General features: G+C 41.5%; 3 protein-coding genes across 9 annotated transcripts; 2 read left to right on the top strand and 1 right to left on the bottom strand.

The window, feature by feature from the left end:
- Window positions 1–16: 16 nt before the first annotated feature.
- On the bottom strand, window positions 17–2,779 carry LOC128260310 (puff-specific protein Bx42). Its single transcript, XM_052993209.1, has 3 exons — window positions 2,395–2,779; window positions 1,102–1,662; window positions 17–977 (listed from the first exon to the last, which is right to left on the bottom strand). The coding sequence occupies exons 1-3, from the start codon at window positions 2,615–2,617 to the stop codon at window positions 106–108; spliced, it is 1,656 nt and encodes a 551-aa protein (XP_052849169.1). The 5' UTR covers window positions 2,618–2,779; the 3' UTR covers window positions 17–105.
- Window positions 2,780–3,033: 254 nt separating this feature from the next.
- LOC128260326 (ADP-ribosylation factor-related protein 1) lies at window positions 3,034–4,422 on the top strand. Its single transcript, XM_052993229.1, has 3 exons — window positions 3,034–3,205; window positions 3,283–3,535; window positions 3,791–4,422. The coding sequence occupies exons 1-3, from the start codon at window positions 3,113–3,115 to the stop codon at window positions 4,045–4,047; spliced, it is 603 nt and encodes a 200-aa protein (XP_052849189.1). The 5' UTR covers window positions 3,034–3,112; the 3' UTR covers window positions 4,048–4,422.
- A 496-nt stretch (window positions 4,423–4,918) lies between these two features.
- LOC128260304 (AP-1 complex subunit gamma-1) lies at window positions 4,919–15,907 on the top strand. 7 transcript variants are annotated; one of them, XM_052993196.1, is made up of 16 exons: window positions 6,075–6,337; window positions 7,015–7,333; window positions 7,400–7,461; window positions 8,320–8,461; window positions 8,527–8,715; window positions 9,095–9,333; window positions 9,973–10,049; window positions 10,569–10,586; window positions 11,514–11,770; window positions 11,867–12,462; window positions 12,539–12,677; window positions 12,761–13,067; window positions 13,138–13,674; window positions 13,737–13,880; window positions 14,277–14,384; window positions 14,455–15,907. In XM_052993196.1, the coding sequence occupies exons 2-16, from the start codon at window positions 7,317–7,319 to the stop codon at window positions 14,566–14,568; spliced, it is 2,946 nt and encodes a 981-aa protein (XP_052849156.1). In that variant the 5' UTR covers window positions 6,075–6,337; window positions 7,015–7,316; the 3' UTR covers window positions 14,569–15,907. The 7 variants fall into 7 exon arrangements, with proteins under 7 accessions (XP_052849154.1, XP_052849155.1, XP_052849156.1 ...); XM_052993197.1 differs by having other exon boundaries at window positions 6,081–6,265; XM_052993198.1 differs by having other exon boundaries at window positions 6,081–6,337; window positions 7,193–7,333.
- The last annotated feature ends 5,440 nt before the right edge of the window (window positions 15,908–21,347 follow it).

Genomic DNA, 21,347 nt, shown 5'->3' with positions numbered 1-21,347 from the left:
GGAGTAGTTAAAAAAAGTTTGTTTGGTTGGTGATGATGACGATGATAGTGTTCATAATGGTGATGATGCAACGATGATTGGTGATCTTCACGCTAAAGCTTTTATCTAATCGCGCCTGCTGCGCTTGCGATCCGAGTGGCTGCTGCGCTCGTTGTTCTTCTCCTCGGCTCGCTTGGGCGCCTTCTTGGCCATGTTCAAGAACTGATCCAGACCGAAGGGATCCTCCTCCTTCTCGAACTCCACGGGGCCACTCCTCTGACCGGCGGCCGCATCCCTGGAAGCACCCGAGAACTGCTTGTCCGGCACGAAACGCTTCGTGTTCACAATGGCATCCAGATCGCCGCCATAGTTATCGCTATCCGCCTGCTTGCTGGGTCGGTAGATGTGGGCGCCCAGTGTGTTTGAATCGCGCCACGGCTTGTCGTACACATTGTACGCCTCGTCATCGCCGTAGCCGGAGTCCATGCCCTTGGTGGTGTTGAAGAGGCGCTGATCAAAGAGGGTCTCCCCGTTGCCGGCACTCTTGGCGGGCAAACCCAGGGCGATCTGCTCGGAGATGTCGCGCTCCCTCTCCCTCTGCAGTTTCGATCGCTTCTCCGGAGCCGCCCGCTGCAGATTTCTGTCCCGCTGGCGCTCCCTTTGCCGTTCCGCCCGCAAATCGTTACGTTCCCGTGCCTCGACTCCTCCACCGCCGCCGCCGCCCGATGGGCCCGAGGGCTCGGCTGCCTCTGGATTGCGTAGACCCGCTCGCTCCTCGCGAGCCCGCTGCGCCATCATGCGCAACATATCCTCCTTCTTCTCCTTCTCCTTCTGGGCCAGCTTCTTCTCCAGCTGGGCGCGAGCCTCCACCGCCTCGCGGGCCTTGCGATCGGCTATGTACAGCGCCTCGGCCATCTTGGCGAACTTCTCGTTGATGTGCACCTGCTGCAGACCGCGTCCATCGGCTGCCAGGCGCTTGTCCAGGGGAATGGTGTAACCTGAAATCGTGGGCGGACGAGGCGAATTAGTGGGCAAGTGGGCAAAGCATCTTGCAATAATACGATATATAATGTCGCATGTGACCACCCAGTAAACAGTAGATTAGAGCGAAACCCCGCTCACCTTTGGCGTTCTTCCAGTTGGATATGCACGGCGGGATCTTCCACTCCTTCTGCTCCTTCACGGTCACCTTGCGCGAAGGCGAGTGGAGGACAGGCGCCGGGGGCGATGGCGGTCCACGTGGTATCTTCTTGTTGATGCGGAACTTGGGCGGCTCCATGGGATCCAGCTGCGCCTCCACCATCCGGATGACTCGCTGCTTGGCGCCCGAATTGAAGGCATCGCCCTGCTGCGAGGGCGTGTACCGGATGTACTGGGCGGGACCCGCCTTCTGGGCATGGCGCACGGGCAGCGCCGAGGTGATCTTCTGATTGGTAAGCTTCTCCAGCGCCAGGCGCGTCTCCTCCGTTGTCTCCAGCACCGTTTCCTCGTCCGGTCGCTGCAGTTCCTCCGCGTCTTCGGCCAAAACCTCTGCTGGCAGCAGCTGCGAGATGGACGAGTACACAACCTTATCCTTGCCATGGCCTTGGCGTGCTATGGCATCGTATTTGACCTTTCCCTTGTCGTCCAGGCGAACGGCCAGGGCATCCGATTTCTTGCCCACATTCCCGGGCGCTCCCAAACCTGACAAGAAAAAAGGGGTACTATAACGTTAAATAAGCTAATGAAGAAATTAAAAAGCAGATTATCAGGATCAAAGATAAAAGATATTATATAAACTGTCGAGAGGTAATAAATCTTTTAAGGATTATACTTTAAGTTCTATACATGCTTTTAAGGATTTGCTTTATGATGCTGGTACATAATATGTATGTACTTTATAAGGTCACTATAATGTTTTTATAGATCGTTTTTCTTATCTATTGGAAATTAGTTTAGCCAAAGAACTTGAAAAACGAGGATGTTTTTACTCGCTTGAAGAAGCTGATCAGAAATACTATATGTTAGCTGAGATCAAAGATCTGTTTAAATCATATCCTTTCAGGAAAGGCTTAACGAAATAATTTCCTTCATGAGGATTCAGTTCCAGTTCCTCCAGGAAAAGGGGTCTTCCTATTGGAAATGGGTTGGGCCAATGATCTTGAAAACCGAGGCTCATTTTACATAGAGTCATGCATATACAAGGATTACATCAACTCGCTTGAAGAAGCTGATCAGGAATACACTATATATTTTGGTATGATCAAACATCTCAAATCATAATTTTTTTGGGAAATGTTTAACCAGTAATGATTCCTTCATGAGGATTTCGTTCCAGTTCCTCGGGATGGAACGATTTCCAGTTCCTCGGGAAGCAACGATTTCCAGTTCCTCTGGAAGCAAAGTGAAAGTGGGATTACGGTAACTAAGACTCACCCAGTGGATACTGCGCCACATGGATTTCGGGGAAGGCGCCTCCGTCGCCGAAGTCGGCCTCCGTGCGCGGAATCCAATCCTTGCGCTGTCCGTACGGCGGAGCTGCGATTTTGGCGGAGACCAGGGCTCCGATCTTCGGGGCTCCGCGGGCGGCCAGGCGACGCTCGTCCTCGCGGTCCCAGACCGCGTTCGTCGGCGTGGGCAGCAGGCTCGATAGCGACATCTTGGATGTTGGATCGTTTTTCGTGACTTATTCCTATGCGAAGCAACCCTTTTGCGTTGTTTTCCCTCGATTTGCAAGCACAAAAAATACAATGGAAAAGTAGAAAAAAAAAAACACGCACGCACACGGACACACTCACACAAGCGTACGGAAAGCAGCGTTGCCAGACGGCGTGCCAGCGATTTGCCACTGAATACGGCCACACTTAGTTATGAGGTCCAGTCACTTAATATATTTAAATCAACATTTATTTCACCAGCAGATTCTATTTTTATTTATTTATATTTAAATCAAATGACATGACAAGAATCTCAATTGTTCAAAAATGTTGTAAGCTATTAGAGCTTTTAAAAATCTAGCTATTTTCCCGCTTAGAACTTTCTCCTCAGACCCATACGATACTATCGCCATCGCACCGCACCTGGACTGCGAGGAGTGCCATCGCTAGCAGTGCAGTCAACAAAAATTAAAGTTTGTTATTTGGCCAAATTTAAAATGTACACATTGATGCACGGCTTTTACAAGTACATGACACAGAAGGACGACTACTGCGTGGTGATCCTGGGCCTGGACAATGCTGGCAAAACGGTATGGGGGCTGATTCAGCCGGAAGTGCAGAAGAAAGCAAGTTCCAACCCAATTAACACACACCTGTGCCCACGTAGACTTACCTAGAGGCCGCCAAGACCACGTTCACCCGCAACTACAAGGGCCTGAATCCCAGCAAGATCACGACCACCGTGGGCCTCAACATCGGCACCATCGATGTGCAGGGCGTGCGGCTCAACTTCTGGGACCTCGGTGGCCAGCAGGAGCTGCAGTCGCTCTGGGACAAGTACTACCAGGAGTCTCACGGCGTCATCTACGTGATCGACTCCAACGACCGCGAGCGCATGGACGAGTCCAAGATGATCTTCGGTAATTGCACAAAAACCTCCGGGCGGAGTTTCCTAGAAGAAACTTATATTGAGGTTTAATCTTAGGGGTTCAATATTCTTATTGATCATCAAACTAAATACAGGTTATCCTAGCTGTTTGTTAGACAGTAGACTTTAAAAAAACTAAAAAAGATTTAATAATCATTCATTACAAAAAAGTTCTAGGTTTAAATCTTTTGGAAAATCACAAAAGATTAACTAAAGAAGATTTAATAATTGTTACACCCTTTTCCAGATAAGATGATCAAAAACGAGCTGCTGTCTGGAGTGCCTTTGCTCATCCTTGCCAACAAGCAGGATCTGCCGGATGTGATGGGCGTGCGGGAGATCAAGCCCGTATTCCAGCAGGCAGGCGCCCTGATCGGGCGTCGAGATTGCCTCACCATTCCCGTGTCCGCCCTGCACGGCGAGGGCGTCGACGAGGGCATCAAGTGGCTGGTGGAGGCCATCAAGCGACATGCGGTGGTCAGGCCGCCGCGGGAAAACGATTAGAGCATTGCGAAAAAGACACGGGCTCAATGGCCCTCCACTGGCTTTAATTAGACTCGTATTTTTGTATCTTTAGGGCTTAGGACTACGCTTATTTGTAATTAGCCGGAGAAGATTGTGAGATACCAAATGTACATTGTTGTAAACGCGGGTAAACAGCCTTGCAACGGCCTTAACTAGCTTTGTTCTCCGTACCCCCATATCTTTCTGACATGCCCAAAGCAGCTTATACATGAGACAACCCAATTGTAATGCTACTTTTGACTTGACAGAAACATTGCAGCATAGGACAGGGAATTACGAATAAATTTGTTATAATGGCGGAACCTGTACCGTTTAATAAAGTAAAAAAAGCAACGATTTTAACTTAATTTAAAAATCTGTAAATAGTTGGATTTTGTATATTTAACCCTTTCAAGGAATAAAGTATTTTTAAAAGCTGCAGGTGATAATAAAGTTGCAATTGCAAATAGGTATTGTATTTTTTTTATTTATATTAATTTTTTTTTTTTTTTTTTCAAAAATATAGTTATCTGAATGGCAGAACTAGGATCGAACTAGGGCTAAGGTTAATGGGTAACTATGTGGTGAGTGGGCGACTTGCGTACTACGAAATCGGGAGAGTTCCAGCTTTATCTAACAGCAATGCGCTCGATGGCGGTTGTCAATGGGGTTTTCGCTTATCCGAAGCACCGTAAAAAGAAACAACCAGCTGGGTTTGTGTTAGTCGTGGGTCGGTTCGGTTCTCACGGCGCGGGGAGCATTACCATTATACCATTATCAGCCAATAGATAAGTGCGGCTGTGCCACCAAAAACAACACCTGGTGAGTGTTGAGTGGTGGCACTGGAATCGTCAGTCTTCCGCAGGAGTTTCCACCGCTCGGGCTGGAAATGATCTATAGCTAGAGCTAGAGCTAGAAGGTCGGAAAAGCAGAGCGTTACCTGTGTTACCTGTTAACTATTAGTGTACATTAGATAAGGCCTATGTGGAGCACTCGGTGCTTATCGCTGCCATTCCCATTCCAGTCGGTTTAGTTTCGTGCGCCAGTGAGAAGCGACCATGTATCCGTATTACGAGCAGGACTGGAGCGTTCTGCCGCCGGAGAACAATCGCAGGTGAGATTGCATGCGTGGATTCTGATTCGGATTCGGATGGGGAACAATATTCGCAAGTCAAGATCCCGAAAAGAATCTTTTGAATATGCCTTTCAAATATGACGTTATTGCGGCGCAGTGTGACCATTCGTCGTCGGTTTGTTTTGCTGTTTTTTTTTGTTGTTGACGTGCGGCTTAAAAAACGTTGAATCACCCCGTGGCTGAAAAAGCTAATTTTAATGGAATTTACAGTTTTCCTTATTTTATTTTCCTGCTTGACAAATGGTGTAATTAAAAAATCTTTGGTTGGGCTAAGTGAAAATTGATCATTGGTTAATATTACAAAAGTCGTGATAACCAGTGTCTCTCAAAAATACAGACAAAAGCGTATTTTAAAAATTAAAACAGTTATTTTGCCAGTACTCCTTTGTAAAAATACGCAAATAGATACGTTTAAACTAGAATTAAATTTAATTCAATATATTAAAAGGTATTTAAGTAATGCAATTATTATTATAACTTATTATTTTTATAATTATATTAAAAGAAATTCCGGTAAAATAGAAGGCAATTTAAAAAGGTTTTTTTTTTTGTAAAAAAAGCCTTAAAGTATGCACATAAAAAGGAGAAGCCTTAAAAAAAATGTTTTACCTATCACAGGATATATGCAAGACAAATAAAGTCTGTACCTAAGTAGCATTAAAGAAATTGAGTTATTTGTTTAGATGGGCAAGATACTTAGCACTTACTGTTTGTACACAAGTACAATTGTCTAGGTACTTTCCAGCACTGCCCAATGGCACGTTTTCACTGTGATTCTTCATCACCGACACTCACTGTACCTAAAACGAACTAATGCCTTTTACGTGACGCGTTAGTACTTTTTCTCGAGCTGCTTGTAAATATCGCCCTCTCGCTCGCACCCACTACTACTGTTGCGCTCATCATCAACATATTCTCGACGAACATTTTTTTTTACTTGTTACGTTGATTTTGTGGCCATTGCGTTTAAAATTGCGAGCAACCAGCACAAACGTGACCGTGCGAACATGTGCTAAATCGTAAATGCAGTTTTAGAAAATGAAATAATTGAATTGCAGACACATTCCAACCAGAAAAGCAAAGGTGGTGTGCGTGTACGTGTGTTGAAATTTTTTTTGTCGCGTTGTAAAATTTCGCGTTTGGAAGCTGACGCAGGTGGTTATAAATTTTAAACGTAGCGCTAATGAACCGGATCTACCTGCCTTTAAGCGAAAACGGCAGTCGGAAAAGTCAAAAAGAGTTCCATAGATTTTCCTAGCGTTTTCTTGTTGGCCCTAAAGACGTGCATGTGTGTGTGGTGGTGCCTATAGGTGTGTAAGTGGGCCTTCGAGTAAATCGCATAAATTAGCTGGCAAAAAATCACATTGAAAACAAACGAGGAAAGCTCTAAAAAAAAACCCTACGTGTTAAATATCTCTACATATAATATATAAAAGTGACGTTGTTCTATGATTTTTTAATGCAATCGATAAACCTATGCTATCGATGACGGCAGCTGTTTTTGGCCACTTACATGTTGGAGTAGAATTAATAAGTTAAAACGAGTAAACAAGTTGTATTTTGGATTAATTGTTTCTCTTTTCCAATTGGGCACTGGAACCCTTTGTGCGTGTGCATGTGCTTGTGTGTGAATTAATCATTTAATCAATTTGCATTGCAATCTGTTGTTGCCTTGGCACAGAGATCATGTGTAGTTGTTTGAGCCAACTCTCACATACGCACTCACACACGCACGCTTTTGAGATGCCAGTTTCATAACAACAGCGATCTACTTTATGTCAGCAGTAATTGTTACTGCTTTTATTTATCTATTTAACTTTTTTCCCTATCAGTTTTTATAAAAAAAAAGAGCAAGCGAGTGAGCGAGAGAGAGAGAGAGAGAGAGTGCAACAAAATAGCGGCCGGCAGTTAGTCCGTGTGTGTGTGTGTTGTGTGTGGGAGTGCAAGTGTGGAAGATCTGCAGAGGAAAAACCGTTCGTTTCGCTAATTTGTGTTGTTGCCGCCGCCCAGCAACAAAAGAAAACACAAAAGCGCGTAGGCCGGCAAAAAAAAAGGAAAACAAAAAATAAGAATCGAGCGCATAAAGAGCGAAAAAAGCTGCCACACAAGTGATTCAACGTTTCTCGCCGCCACAATGAACTCCGAGCATGGGTAGGATCCAAAACTGCAAGCCCCAGAACGTTATCCCCAGAATCTACATATAACTTTCTTCGACAGATTCAATCCAGCCTTCAATATGGCCACCATACGGCAAGCGTTCACAGAGGCGGTGGAGAGAGGTAAGCACAGAAAAAAAGGTCATCGCACGGTGGATACTGGCTATGGGGAACACTTTGGCTTACTGTGGCCACTTATCAATCGAAGGAGTCATACAAGTCGACAAAACAATTTTAAAAAACCTTCCTTCACTTATCCTAAGGATTTCGTGATTTAAAATATATTGTAGTCTACTTTTGGACACACCTATAAGCGATTTTAAACCCTAAAGATTTCTATGGTTTTCTAAATACCACAAATATGTACGAAAATTAAATGTTCTTTTGCCCATTCTTAAATATAGTTTTTAGGAAATGCTAATATATATAAGTAAAACAATTATTTGCAATCCAATTATAGGATATAGAAAAAACCATTGCCCAGGTTTTGCTAAGATAATTAGTATATTTCTATATCTAAAAATCACTGTACTTTTACATAAATATCTTATATATATATATATATTATTATTATATCTTATTTACTTTATTGTGAAACCATTAATACCTTTTCCAAAAGCAAAACATGTTATATTTCTATTTGATTGTTGATCAATGATCATTTGTTATTAGTTTCTAATGAAAACAATTTTTAAAACCGAATTGTATATCAATAGCAACATAGACAGAGAGAAATTATAAGTTTAACGGGATAAGGAAATTTAATTTACAATTTCGTATAGCCCAGAATAGTAATAGTTATAAGTAACGCTTTAAGAGTATATCAGGAAAGTAACTTCCCCTGGTATATGGATTAAACTAAAAAGCATTTGTTATGCAGTAAATTTGTTGATTTAAAGTAGCAATGATCAGGACCATCTAGGGTTAAAGGAGATCAACTTTCAGACAAACCCCGATTAATTAACATTCGTTCGCCCACAGTCAGAATGCCTACGCCCACACGCCTGCGCGACCTCATCCGACAGATTCGCGCCGCCAGAACCGCCGCAGAGGAGCGGGCGGTGGTCAACAAAGAGTGCGCCTACATACGGAGCACGTTCCGCGAAGAGGACTCCGTCTGGCGGTGAGTCATGTTCATTCCCATTCCCATTAAATCGAAATCTAATGTTTGCCTTTTTGTGCCCACAGCTGTCGCAACATTGCCAAGCTGCTGTACATACACATGCTCGGCTATCCGGCTCACTTTGGCCAACTGGAGTGCCTTAAGCTGACGGCCAGCACGCGGTTCACAGACAAGCGGATCGGCTACCTGGGCGCCATGCTGCTGCTGGACGAGCGGCAGGATGTCCATCTGCTCATCACCAACTGCTTGAAGAAGTAAGATTCGCGATGAAAAGCTAGCAAAGGCATTGCATGTACTCTTTTTACAATTATGTCAAGCTTTGCAATGTGAGCAGTGTGCGTTTTTGAGGGTTTTGTAACTAAATTAAAAAGTTAGGACAAAGGTCGTTAATAAGAAAAATATTTGTTTCTGTCTAATTAAAGACACATTACTAATGCTTACAAGCCTTACTCTTAGAGCACAAACTAACAAATTACCTTAACTCATTGCTAATTAAGAAATTATGAAGATAGGGCAAAACATGGACTATACTTATTAGAAAGAACTAAGAAATGGGTATTGTGTAACCAATGACTTGCTCCTCAGCGACTGAAAAGCTGTCAAATACTAATTTTCGTTTAATCTTGATTGCAGCGACTTGAACAGCTCGACGCAGTTCGTCGTGGGCCTGGCGCTGTGCACTCTGGGAGCGATCGCCTCCCCGGAAATGGCCCGGGATCTGGCCAGCGAGGTGGAGCGCCTCATGAAGTCCCCGAACACGTACATCCGCAAGAAGGCTACGCTGTGCGCCTTCCGCGTCATCCGCCGTGTGCCCGAGCTGATGGAGATCTTCTTGCCGGCCACACGCTCTCTGCTCAGCGAGAAGAATCACGGTAAGTGATTTATATTCCCTATCAATAGGTTAAATCCTTACTTTTGTTTTTATCAACCAAAATTAAGAAATAGTCGTTACCTATCCACAAAAATAAACTCAGTATTGATAATGTAATTGTGAAAGTTTAAATGTTTTGGAAAAGAAATAATTTTGAATTTACTACAGTATTACTAATATATTTAAGAATGTTTTAATATTATAAAAGGGTTATATAGAATTAGCTTTACATTTCAGTTATAAAAGAAACAACATGAGTATTATGTTTAAGCTTATCTTATAAGCTTGTGAATCATATACTGAAAATAAGTGTTTATGGATAAATCTACAAAAACATTAACTAAAACAAAAATTGGAGAAAAAAAAATACTCTAAAACCATAAAACATTTAATTGCAAGTGTAATAAAATTGAATGCAACATTGAAAAACGTTCTGTTGTAGAATTATTAGATGAACTCGAGTTTGGCTAGCAAATAAACTTTGATTTATGTATTCACAAAGACCAATAGAAACATTAAAGTTTCCTGTGTTCATTTTGTAACCCCAAAAGCGAATAAAACATACTTTAGTCTTAACTAAAACTCTGCAAATAAGAGCACAAACATTAATCATAGTACTTTCGATCGATTTCTGTTGCAGGCATTTTGATCACTGGCGTAACGCTGATCACGGAGATGTGCGAGAACAGCTCGGACACGCTGATGCATTTCAAGAAGGTAAGTTGACGTGGCCAGCGGCGGGATCAGGTCGCAGTCCTCGGAACCAGTTTGCGGCAGAGGCCTCCTCCTACTTCATCAACTGCCACTGCTGCTGCTCCTACTGACTGCATTTGGTTTTCCTCCTCATTAATGTGGCGCTCGAGTAAAACAAACGCCCCCAAAAAACGCGGGTGCCAAGATTTTTGTGTATAATTATCGCGCCCCCATTATATCTATAGACGTAGTCTCGATATACATTTACATATATATATTTTTATCCCGCTATCACCCATTTTGCCCATATACTTATATATATATATATATATATATATATATATATATATATATATATATATATGTATATAAATACATATCTTTTTGTTTACTTTACCGATTTTTACACACCCTCCCACCACACACCTTTTCGTTTCGATCAAACAACCTGTATACTTACGATTTTTTAACGCTTGTTTGTTTTTGATCGAATTCGAATACCGCGCAAACACAAAATGAAATTTGTTGTAATTTGCTTGCCAGGATAGCGGAAATCGAGAGGTATGATTGTTGTGCCTAACTAGCAAATAAAACTGTAACGCCTTCTACCTACCTTATTATCCACCCACACCTATTATACGAATACCTATATAAAAAGTATAGTTTTGTATGAGTTTCTGCCTGTTGCCTATGTATATGTATGTCTCAACGCAGCGATATAAAATATAAAATGTATGCAGTTGTGGGGTCGAAGTTAGTCATCTCATAGTTAGTATCTCAATTAAATAATCCGTCAGATTTATAATTACTCATCTTACATTTGATTAATTGCTAAATAGCTTGTTCATGACTAATAAACATTTGTTTTTATCGGTCTTAAGAAAGGGACTACTATGATGAACTTTTAGCACTCATGGTTTATTTATCTTATCGGTTTAACTGAAAATATCTTAAACGTTTGTCAATATATATTTTTTTAAAAAGTTCTATTAACTGAGATAATGTTATGATTAAAATTGTAAGTAAGTGCTTTAACCTTATATTTATCCCTCGCTACAATGCTTTGATCAGATTCATCTGATCTTATATATAATATCCTATCCTATCTGTATCAATTTTGTGATCCATACAACCATTTCGCTTGTACAGACATATACATAATCAGTGGAAATTCATGTTTTTGGCCAAAAGTTTTCGATCTACATGCAATTTTTGGTAGGACTCTCCTCACACACGACCTGTACATATAGAGTTTTTCGTAGATGGCCGTTCGAGCTATAGTTCTTCTTCGTTTCATTTGCACTCTTTCAGCCCGTACAGTCTTCTTGTCTTTTACACAACACACACACAAAAATGCACAACACTTGTTATACGCTCACTGTCACTGTCACACACGATTTTCCGTATTTTCCGTATTTCCCGCATAAAGTAATGGCCTTAAATTGTATATTGATATGTGATATTTTGTGGTGTACAAATAACCAACAGATTGTGCCGAATCTGGTGCGCATCCTGAAGAACCTCATCCTGGGCGGCTATTCGCCGGAGCACGATGTCAGCGGTGTTAGCGATCCCTTCCTGCAGGTGAAGATCCTGCGACTGCTGCGCATCCTGGGCCACAACGATCCCGATGCCTCCGAGGCGATGAACGACATCCTGGCCCAGGTGGCCACCAACACGGAGACGAGCAAGAATGTGGGCAATACGATCCTCTACGAGACGGTGCTCTCCATCATGGACATACGGTTAGTTTAGTTGCTCGCATATTTCGTTTAAGTGTGTGTTCTTACCAATAAGATTGCTTCACACACATACACACACATACACACACACACACACAGCTCGGAGGGTGGACTACGCGTTTTGGCCGTCAACATCCTGGGCCGATTCCTGCTCAACTCGGACAAGAACATACGCTATGTGGCGCTGAACACACTGCTGCGAACGGTGCACGCGGATACGTCGGCGGTGCAGCGGCATCGCACCACCATTCTGGAGTGCCTCAAGGATCCGGACGTCTCGATTCGCCGCCGTGCAATGGAGCTGTCGTTTGCGCTGATCAATGCACAAAATATACGTACAATGACCAAGGAGCTGCTGCTGTTCCTCGAGAAGGCGGATGCCGAATTCAAGGCGCAGTGCAGCTCGGGCATGATCCTAGCGGCCGAACGCTACTCGCCGACCACGCGCTGGCATCTGGACACCCAGCTGAGCGTGCTGATTGCGGCCGGGAACTATGTGCGCGACGATGTCGTCTCCTCCACCATCCAGCTGGTGTCCAGCAGTCCCGTCCCGGAGCAGACGTACATCACGAACCGTTTCTGGGAGTCGCTGCAGGTGGCCAATCACTGCGAGGACAAGCAGCCGCTGCTGCAGGTTGCCGTCTGGGCCATAGGCGAGTACGGCGATCTCTTCATGTACGGCGCCAACGAGGATGGTGAGTCCCTGCCGAATCATCTGGATCTGGATGATTTGCAAACCCTCAATTCATTTGGATCTCCTCTCGTTTACAGAGTTTGAACGGCCCACTGAGAGCGATCTGATCGCTGTGTATCATAAGTTTCTAACCTCTGCTCAAGTCTCGACCACAAGCAAGCAATACGCTCTGGTCTCCCTAGCCAAGCTAAGCACGCGTCTGCAACAGTGCGTGGAGTAAGTACTCTAATGCCATGGCCATCTCATTGATGGATCATCATCTTAACTAAGTCAATATCTTTATTTTTGTTTAATCACAGGGAAATCCAGGCTCTGATCACGTCCTTTGGCAGCCACCTGAATGTGGATCTGCAGCAGCGCGGTGTGGAGTTCACGCAGCTCTTTGGCCATTACAAGCACCTGCGTCCGCCGCTGCTGGAGAAGATGCCGGCGATGCAGATCAGCAGGATAAGCTCGCAGAACGGCGAGAGCGGCGGTGGCTCCTTCGACGACAACAGTCCGGATGTCATTGAGAATGGCGTTGAGGGAGGCGGCGGTGGTGGTGGCGGTGTCGGTGGCGGACACTCACTTATCGAAAGCAATATGAACACTTTGGGCGACAATACAGTGGGTTGCCAAAAGACATCCAACCATTCGAATGGATTTAACAATAGATTACCCTCTCAATCCCTTACAGAACATTCTGCTCGATCTGCTGGGCAGCACGGATCTGTCGGCGGGCGGCGCTGGCGATTTGGTGGCGGCCACCGATCTCTCGAATGCCGTTCATAAAAAGAACTCGCGCAATGCCAACGATGTGGCGGCGCCAGTTTCCAATAACCAGGATCTGTTGGATTTGCTCGACTTGGATTTGTCGACGCCCACGTCCACGACAACGGGAGCGCCGGCGGGCGGAGGAGGAGTGGGTGGTGGTGGCATTGGCATTGGCATCCTGGCTTTGGCCGGCGATAATAATCAGAGCAGTGCGGCGAACATGAACAACATGCTGGGTGGCCTGGATCTGGGCGGCTTTGGCTCTGGTCTGGATGGCTCGGCCAGCATACCCACGAACGGCAACGATCTGGCCAGCATGCTGGGCGGATTGGGTGGAGTGCCGGCTGCATCAGCTGCGCTGACGACTCCAGCTGCCGCTGGTAACCTCATCGATGGCGGCCATGCCGGCAGTCTGCTGGGCGATCTGAATCCCACGGCTGCCTCCAACAACATAGTAGTGGTGAGTGCACCACACAACAGCTCCTGGCTCTCCGTTTTGCTAATCTTTTCACTGTTTTGTAGCCTCCACAGGGTCCCAGGCTGACGGCGCTGGACAGGGATGGTTTGCTGGTGCAACTGGTTTCGGTCAGGGGCAACGACTGCATGCGCATCTATATGACGACCACGAATAGCTCAGCCAATACCCTGGAGCAGTACTTGCTGAAGGTGCGATGGCGTTCATTGAGTTTCAAATGTGATGTAGATTTTATCAGTATAGGTATTCAGAAAGGTCGTTTAATGATTCTCAGTATTTACTGCATTGATAAGTCATGAAGAGCATCTACATGTATAGGTGATACAAAAGAGTTAGTTATATATAAATTTATTTTGGCTTGCTTCAACTAATTGAAAGTAATTCTTAAATGGAAATTACTGTATTGAAATAATATTCGATTTTGCAGATGAAATTCAGTGTATTGATAGCCAATGTAATCAAGATTGTAAAAGTTAGATTTAAATATTTATGTTCATTTATTTTAGGCGTATTTGAGCAAGAATGAGTACACTTAATATATGTTTAATTGTATTATACTAATGTAATATATTTATGTTTCCTTTCAGGCGGCGGTGCAGAGGAGTTTCCAGCTGCAGATGCTGACGCCATCCGGTTCGGTGCTGCCGCCGGGTGGAGTGATCACGCAGGAGATGCGCGTGGTGGCCACGTCAAATGTGAGTATAGTCCTGGGTTATCTGCCTCCCAAGTCCAAGGTCACTTACTAAATGCACCTTACTTTATCAGGCGACGCTGCGGATGCGACTGCGAATCCAGTATGTGCTGGATGGCCAACAGCAAGTGGAGCAGACGGAGGTCAGCGGATTCCCCGAGCAGCAGCCCTCGGCAGCAGAAGAGTAGAACTGCAACTGTATTAAAGCGAAACCAGATTAGCCTATTATCGGAAATAATACAACACGGGCAACTTGCGCAGCAGCATCAGCAAAAACAGCAACAGCAGCAACACTAAAACACCCTGTGGTTGTCACACATTTATTGTAAAATAAGTTATCACACACACAGTAAAACACACACACAGCCACCCACGCAATTGCATCTAGATCAGAGCATATTCCAGATCGTCTGAGCCTAACAGACTGTTTTTTAATCGGAATAGTCGGCAGCAAAGAAAATAATGGGAATCCGTTTTCCCCCAAGCAGTTAACTTATATATTTTTTTCTAATTTATATCTAAACATATAATTATATATATATATAAACACACACACAACTTGTCAAATCAAAATCTTTATTATTAATTAATTTTCTCATTTTAAATGGTGTGTAAACTTTTGTGTGTAAAAGACAACTTTCAGTTTTAATTTAAGACAATAAAAGTCAATCCCCATATACCCATACAAAATGGCAACTAACAAAAGCAAAAAAAGAAACAACAGAAATGTATTAAAACCGATTGTGAAATTATGTAGCAAAAGCATTTAAAAAGCTTAGCATTTTAAAAGGAAATGGAAATGGAGCGAATAGAATGATGTTTGATGCCATTTCAATCAGTTTATTTGTTATTTCTATATGTAATGAATGTTTGTTTTCCCCCTGAATCCTAAGTCCTGAGTCCTATTGATCGGTTCCGGCTTTGGTTGGATCCCTCTGATATTCCCCATTTATTTACCCCGCTAAACGCATTCATATTATACACATATATATATACGAAACACACCGAAACAAAACACAACACAACACAGGACCACGCGGATATATATTATATGATGTATTGTTATTTCCTGTGCGCACGTACTTAAAGCGGAGAATCAGCAGCAACCAGAGAAAGTCTAAAAATAAAAAACACAAACCAGATAGCACTGTGGAAAACTAGATAATATCTATGATAAATATAATTGTAACGGAGGAGGACGCAGCTTAGAACTATATACATAAACTGATTAGTTGCCGTCGCCGAGGACGATATGATGATGAGGATGATGAAGGGCATCGAGAAGCAAAGAAAATCCATTAACTATTATTATTATTATTATGATTATAAATGAATTACGCAGCTGTATGAGAAAGAAAGAGAGAGAGAGAGAGAGAAATAAGAAAAAAGAAAATAATAACATTAACATATTGTACAATATATTATTATTTTTGTATTATTATCATTTCCTTTTATATCTACTTATATTCCACAAACCTTTTGAGCCGAAATAAACAAACGATTTCGTTTTATCGAAGGACAAGATGATCGTGGATGGTCGTGATCGTGTATTGGAAATATAATGGGTTTCAAAAAGGGTTTTTCACCCTATTTTAGCCCACACCAGATATACTTTTTTGACTTAATCGTTTCTAAAAATAGCTTTAGGATAGAGTTGTGTATTTGTCTTCAAAGAACAACAGAAGCTAAACAATTTTGGCTGGAATTATGGCTTTCTTGGGAAGTAAAATAGTATAATCATAGTTCGAGTTATATGTATAAATTTAACTTCATAACTCCTTTGGTAAGCTACATAAAACTTATGGTTTTGCCCAAAATTTACCAATGCCCATTTGGTGTTTTCGGATGCGTAATCAAAAATCGATTTTTATTCCGTTAATCATATTAGGATAAAACTAAAGAAATTTGTCACAAACGAGGATTATGGGAATTATCAACTCCTGCTCCCCTCAAAAGTAGACTATGGAAGGCAGCACCTTCCCCCTTCGAAATTGGCGTCAATACACGTGACTGAACCAAATCACAGAACTGACAGGCATTCTGTTCCCTAAACTCTCCGTCATCCTGCAATCGTAATCCTAATCCTCGACGAATCTCCGCAAACAAGTGTAGGCGAATAATGGAAATCATCATGGATATAGCTCGGAATCAAGATGTCTCACGGCTGTCAGCTGAGCCTGCTGATTCCTTCCATTCTCATTCTGAATGTCCTTGTAGCTTAGCGATGGCAATTTATCGTTTTTACTTCGATTGCGGCTTCTTGGCACACAATGTGAAGGGTTGATTAGCCTTGTTTATACGTCTTTAAATTATAACCCCTTACATAAAATGCGAAATTTGGTCATAAAGTTAATTTTTTCAAAATAGAACCGCCAGCTGCACAAAACTTTCACTCCTATCGCTTTGCGTTTATTTTGGCCAAATTACAACAGAAAGACTCTCAAGAAATGTTTATTTTTTTTTTTATAGATTCAATCAACCATTAAAATCACATTTAAGAATAGGTTGTTGTTGCATTAAAACCCTGAAAAATAATGGCATTCACAACTTAAAATGTTTAGTTTTTGCAAATTTTCGGGAAAAAACGTGGGTGGCCTCGTGTCCTTTGTGCGCTTCCAAATTATCCAATGTGGCCTGAATTATTAATGCAATTGATTGCCTTTCATGCGCTGAATATAATGAATGTAAATGTAATGAGAATTACTACAAAATTTAATACAAAGTCGTTACATGAATTAAAACTATTTTTATTTTATGCAAGGGTAAATGTGGTTCTTTATCAGTTATTTATTATGTTTATTATGTTAATTAAATTAATTTAGATTTACATTATTCCTTCTTTATAGCCATAACCTTTTCTAGATCCTTTGATAGGCTTAGAAATTTTTTGGCATCACTGTTGCAGCTGTCGAACAGTAATGTTGTTGTTGTGGGCGCTTTTCCATTCCCCACTCTCTTCCACTGTTATTCCTTTCTCTCATTTTAGCGATGCTCCTTTGGGTGTTGTTGATCTCTTCTCTTCAACTGGCGCACTCTCCTCTCGTGACGTATTGTAACCTTTGGAGGTTAAATGTGAGCAGCGGAACCCGCGAATTGTGCCACGCCAAAAAGGGGCGGGTTAGAGAAGGGGGCGAGGCGCCGACGCATTGGCTTTGGCAGGAACACGGGATATAAGGATATAAGGTATCAGGACATGGTCGTGGACATATCCATTGCGCTCTTCCGTTGGCCGTTATCCTTGCAGCCAACTCGAACATGTTGCGTTCGACTTGCAACCTGTTCGTTACTCTCTCTTCCTGCCATCCGCGGCCTCCCAATCAACTCCTCCCACTCGCACTTCCACGTGGGTGTGCTTCGGCCATAAACAGCATCTGTGTATGTGTATGTGTGTGGACTATATCTCCGTATCAAAATCAAACTGATTCAGCATCTCCATCAGTATTAGTATCAGAAGCAGTTCTGCCGGCGTCGCTGCCCCTAAAAATAAAGTGAAGCCTCCCTTTCGCTTAAACTACATTCTAGTATTAGCAAAAACATTTTTTATTTATTTCCCTGGCAGAAGTTAAGAAAGCATTTTTTAATCAATATGTTAAGTTTAAAAAACGTTTTTCCGCATTTAAAATATAATATTGTAAGTTGAAAAATATTTGATGCTTTCAGTTTTTTAAAAAAGTTTTTAATTTAAATTGGTACATTTTTCCATGACCACAATCTAACTTTCAAAGTTTTATTGCTAGTTCGAAATAGGATGGTTGAACTGCACCCACACTGGATGCCCAAAAAGGGGGAATTTGTGGGGCTAGTGAAGCTCTAGAGCCTGTCGCTGCAATGATAGAGATTAGTTTCCATTTCTTAATTGAAAAGTTGCTCTAATCTTTTGATATTTGTGGACATTTGCCACAGAAATTTATCAATTTTCCGGCCCAGCCTTGACCGCCCTAGCGCCCACTTCTCCGCCCGACTTCGGCCAACCCCCCTTCTCCCAAATACAGTTGCCCCTCTCCCCGCTAAACTGCCTTGAACAGAAATCGCCCTTTGGGCTGCTGTCGCTGCACTGGAAAAACAATTGCGGCCAATGGGTGGTGAATCTGATGCCAATTAAGAAAAAGGTAAACTGCCAGAGGAAGGCAAAGTTTTAAATATCCTTTCATGACAAGTTCTGCTGATAATATAATGAGGACATTTCGCGCACATTTAAATTCACTGACAAAGTTTGTTTGGCACTTAACATGGCAAAAATGAAATATGTATGTATGCCTGAAATATTTGTAATTAGTCCTTGATGCTTTATCTGTGGACTTGTCTCGTTGTACAAAACTTTATGGTAAGCTTTGGTATGACATCATTCATTGATTTAAATTATATTTTGGCGGTTTTAAAATTTTTAAAATTAAAAAATTAAGCTGTCTTAAAATGGGACGTAAAATATTGTATTCAGATCTATTTATGTATATTCAAAAAAGTTTTGATTACTTTCAAAAATCTTTGAATATATCTGGAACATAATTGAACATCAGATGCAGAAGAAGGGATGTTTTTTTTAGATTCTCAAACCAGAAGTCAAGCTGATTTGCAGTGTACGATTGCTAGCTGCTGCTGTTGTAGTTGTTTTATTCCCTTGGCCAATCTCCTCGTCCACCAAACATCCCGTCCCACTCCCTTTGCCCGCTGGCTCTTTTGGTTGGAAAGGAAAAAAGTAATTTTGTGCAACGATGCGACGACCCTTGGCCAAAAAAGAAAAAAAAAAGACACAAAACAGAAAACAGAAAAAGAAAAACAACAGCGGGAACAACAACAAAATTGTAATGAGAAACCTTTTATGGCTCAAACACATGCTCGCTTTTCCACCCACCCCGCCCACTATTCACCTCCCCCAACCATCCAAAAAGTCAAGTTATCTCTTCTGTTCTCTTCTCGTTTGCCTTTTAGTCGTAGTCTAATTTTATTTGGTTTGCTTTGCGCTTCATCTGCTTCTCCATCTCCTTCATCTACGTCCACTTCTTTCTTTTGTCTACTTAGAATTAATAATTTTTGTTGTTTTTACTTCTTTTTTTTCATCTTCATCGTGTTGTAATACAATATGTTTGTAGGTACTCTATATATGTACAGCTGGGGTCAAAATATTAGTAGTAGGTGCTTAGGAAACCAATTTTCGTTACAAGTGGTAACAAAGTTGAAAAAAGGTTTTAGAAAAGCATGTTTCCCTTTTTTTTTTTGTAATTATTTAATATTTTTGACAATTCTCAAAATTTTAACTATTATAATATAATTTTGTTACATATATGAGTATGTAGAAAAAATTTAGAAAACTGTTTTTAATTTGTATGAATATTTCAGTTTGAGCTTTGCCCTGATTGAAAATCAAAGACTTTTTATTTTAAAAAATGTTTTCGAAATTTGATTTGTTTATTTTTTCAAAGGCCCACTTCTATTATTTTGACAACAACTGTAGTTGCTTTTGTTTTTTTTGCGTTTTTTTTTTTTTGCTTGTTTGGTAATTTATATTACAAAATAAAAATCAAAAAGCTAAACGGGGTGGGGTCGCGTTTGGGGTTAAGGATGGGTGGGAGTTTGACGCATGGCTAAGGGTTAAGGGGAACAGAGGTGGAATTTGGCAAATGATTTGGATTTGGCAGGTGTGCCCTCTCTTTTTTCTCCTCTCTCTCACTCTCCCGCCGAATTTCTTTTGTGTTTGTTTGTTTGGGTGTGTGTCTTTTGGGGCGTGGGCGTGAGTGTGGGCGTGTCCATTGGGAGCATTGGAGCATCTTTATCGAAATAACATTGTAATTGCTTTTTGATAAATGAAGCACGCGCTGCACAACTGACAGCCGAACAACAAAAGCAACAAGAGGCAACAACTAAAACCAACAGAGAGCGGGAGTGAAATGTATAGATACCGCACTAGAATTACCCTCTCTTTTTGTTTTTGCTAAGATCAAAAGCAGTTGGATATTCAATTCCTAATTGGGAACAAGTGGGTTCCGAGTGGACTCGGAGCTGGGATTTCCTTACACTGGAGTTAAATTTCAAATATTTCAAAGCAGTGGATTTCGAATCTTAAATATTTTATAAGAAGTATCTTAATAACTATTTGTTAACATTAGAAATTTATCTTTGTCTTAGCTAAAACATTATACATAAGTATTTTAATTGGCAGTTTTTTATTCCAAATAATTTAGGTTAAGTTTAAAATTAGATAATAAATTTGGAATATGATATTAATTCTTGAAATTCAGTGTCTTTAACTAAAACTTGTACCAGGCATAAAATTAAGTAAAAAAAAACGTAATATTTATTGCAATCCATATGTTTGGTATTTTTATAAATATGCTTAGCTTATCAGGAAGAAATTTATTTGGTTAAAGTTTCTTTGTTTTTTTTCTAAGTTCAAAATGTTGTTTATCAATTAACATTTGTATTGAATATAATTACATACACCTAATTTGATATTCTTTTTTACATTTATTTGCAAACATTCAGAAATAAGTGGTATAAAAAATAGGAAATGATTAAAATGTAAATTTAAACGAATCAAAGTTTAACACGTTTTTCAGTCCACTTTGTTTTTTGTTTTTTTTTAATATTCTATCTTTATATGTATTTATTTGGAAGATTTTAGTTGAGTAGTTGGATATGAAGAAATGGAATTTGAAGTACAGTAATTCAATAACATATATGATAAAAATTGTTTAAAAAGAAAACAAATTTTAAATATAGATTGACTGGTTTTGAGTAGGGTGGAGACCATAATAGATGTTTATGCTGCACAGCATGCACTGACTTTTCTCAAAGGGTATTTAGTGGACATGCCCATGCCCCTAATGGGTATTGGGGCTATAAAAGCAAAATCGCTTGGACGTCTCACTCAAGTGTCGCCCAGACCTAATACCGCTCCCCTCCCTCCACCCTTTAACCCAATATAGCCCCTTGGAATGGAGAGGGCACCACGCACTCTGGGAAGACAATT

This window comes from Drosophila gunungcola, assembly GCF_025200985.1.
Source record: "Drosophila gunungcola strain Sukarami chromosome X unlocalized genomic scaffold, Dgunungcola_SK_2 000021F, whole genome shotgun sequence".
In the NCBI taxonomy this organism is placed as follows: Eukaryota; Metazoa; Arthropoda; class Insecta; order Diptera; family Drosophilidae; genus Drosophila; species Drosophila gunungcola.
This window is presented reverse-complemented; position numbering and strand designations above follow the sequence as displayed.

Bases quoted from the DNA above. Each gene is read 5' to 3' on its own strand.
- LOC128260326 (XM_052993229.1), top strand. From the start codon at position 3,113: ATGTACACATTGATGCACGGCTTTTACAAGTACATGACACAGAAGGAC. The intron at 3,206-3,282 runs GTATGGGGGCTG...GTGCCCACGTAG, and splicing joins TGGACAATGCTGGCAAAACG to ACTTACCTAGAGGCCGCCAA. The intron at 3,536-3,790 runs GTAATTGCACAA...ACCCTTTTCCAG, and splicing joins CGAGTCCAAGATGATCTTCG to ATAAGATGATCAAAAACGAG.
- LOC128260304 (XM_052993194.1), top strand. From the start codon at position 5,106: ATGTATCCGTATTACGAGCAGGACTGGAGCGTTCTGCCGCCGGAGAAC. The intron at 7,462-8,319 runs GTAAGCACAGAA...GTTCGCCCACAG, and splicing joins CACAGAGGCGGTGGAGAGAG to TCAGAATGCCTACGCCCACA. The intron at 8,462-8,526 runs GTGAGTCATGTT...TTGTGCCCACAG, and splicing joins GAAGAGGACTCCGTCTGGCG to CTGTCGCAACATTGCCAAGC.
- LOC128260310 (XM_052993209.1), bottom strand. From the start codon at position 2,617: ATGTCGCTATCGAGCCTGCTGCCCACGCCGACGAACGCGGTCTGGGAC. The intron at 1,663-2,394 runs GTGAGTCTTAGT...TTTTCTTGTCAG, and splicing joins TGTGGCGCAGTATCCACTGG to GTTTGGGAGCGCCCGGGAAT. The intron at 978-1,101 runs GTGAGCGGGGTT...CCACGATTTCAG, and splicing joins CAACTGGAAGAACGCCAAAG to GTTACACCATTCCCCTGGAC.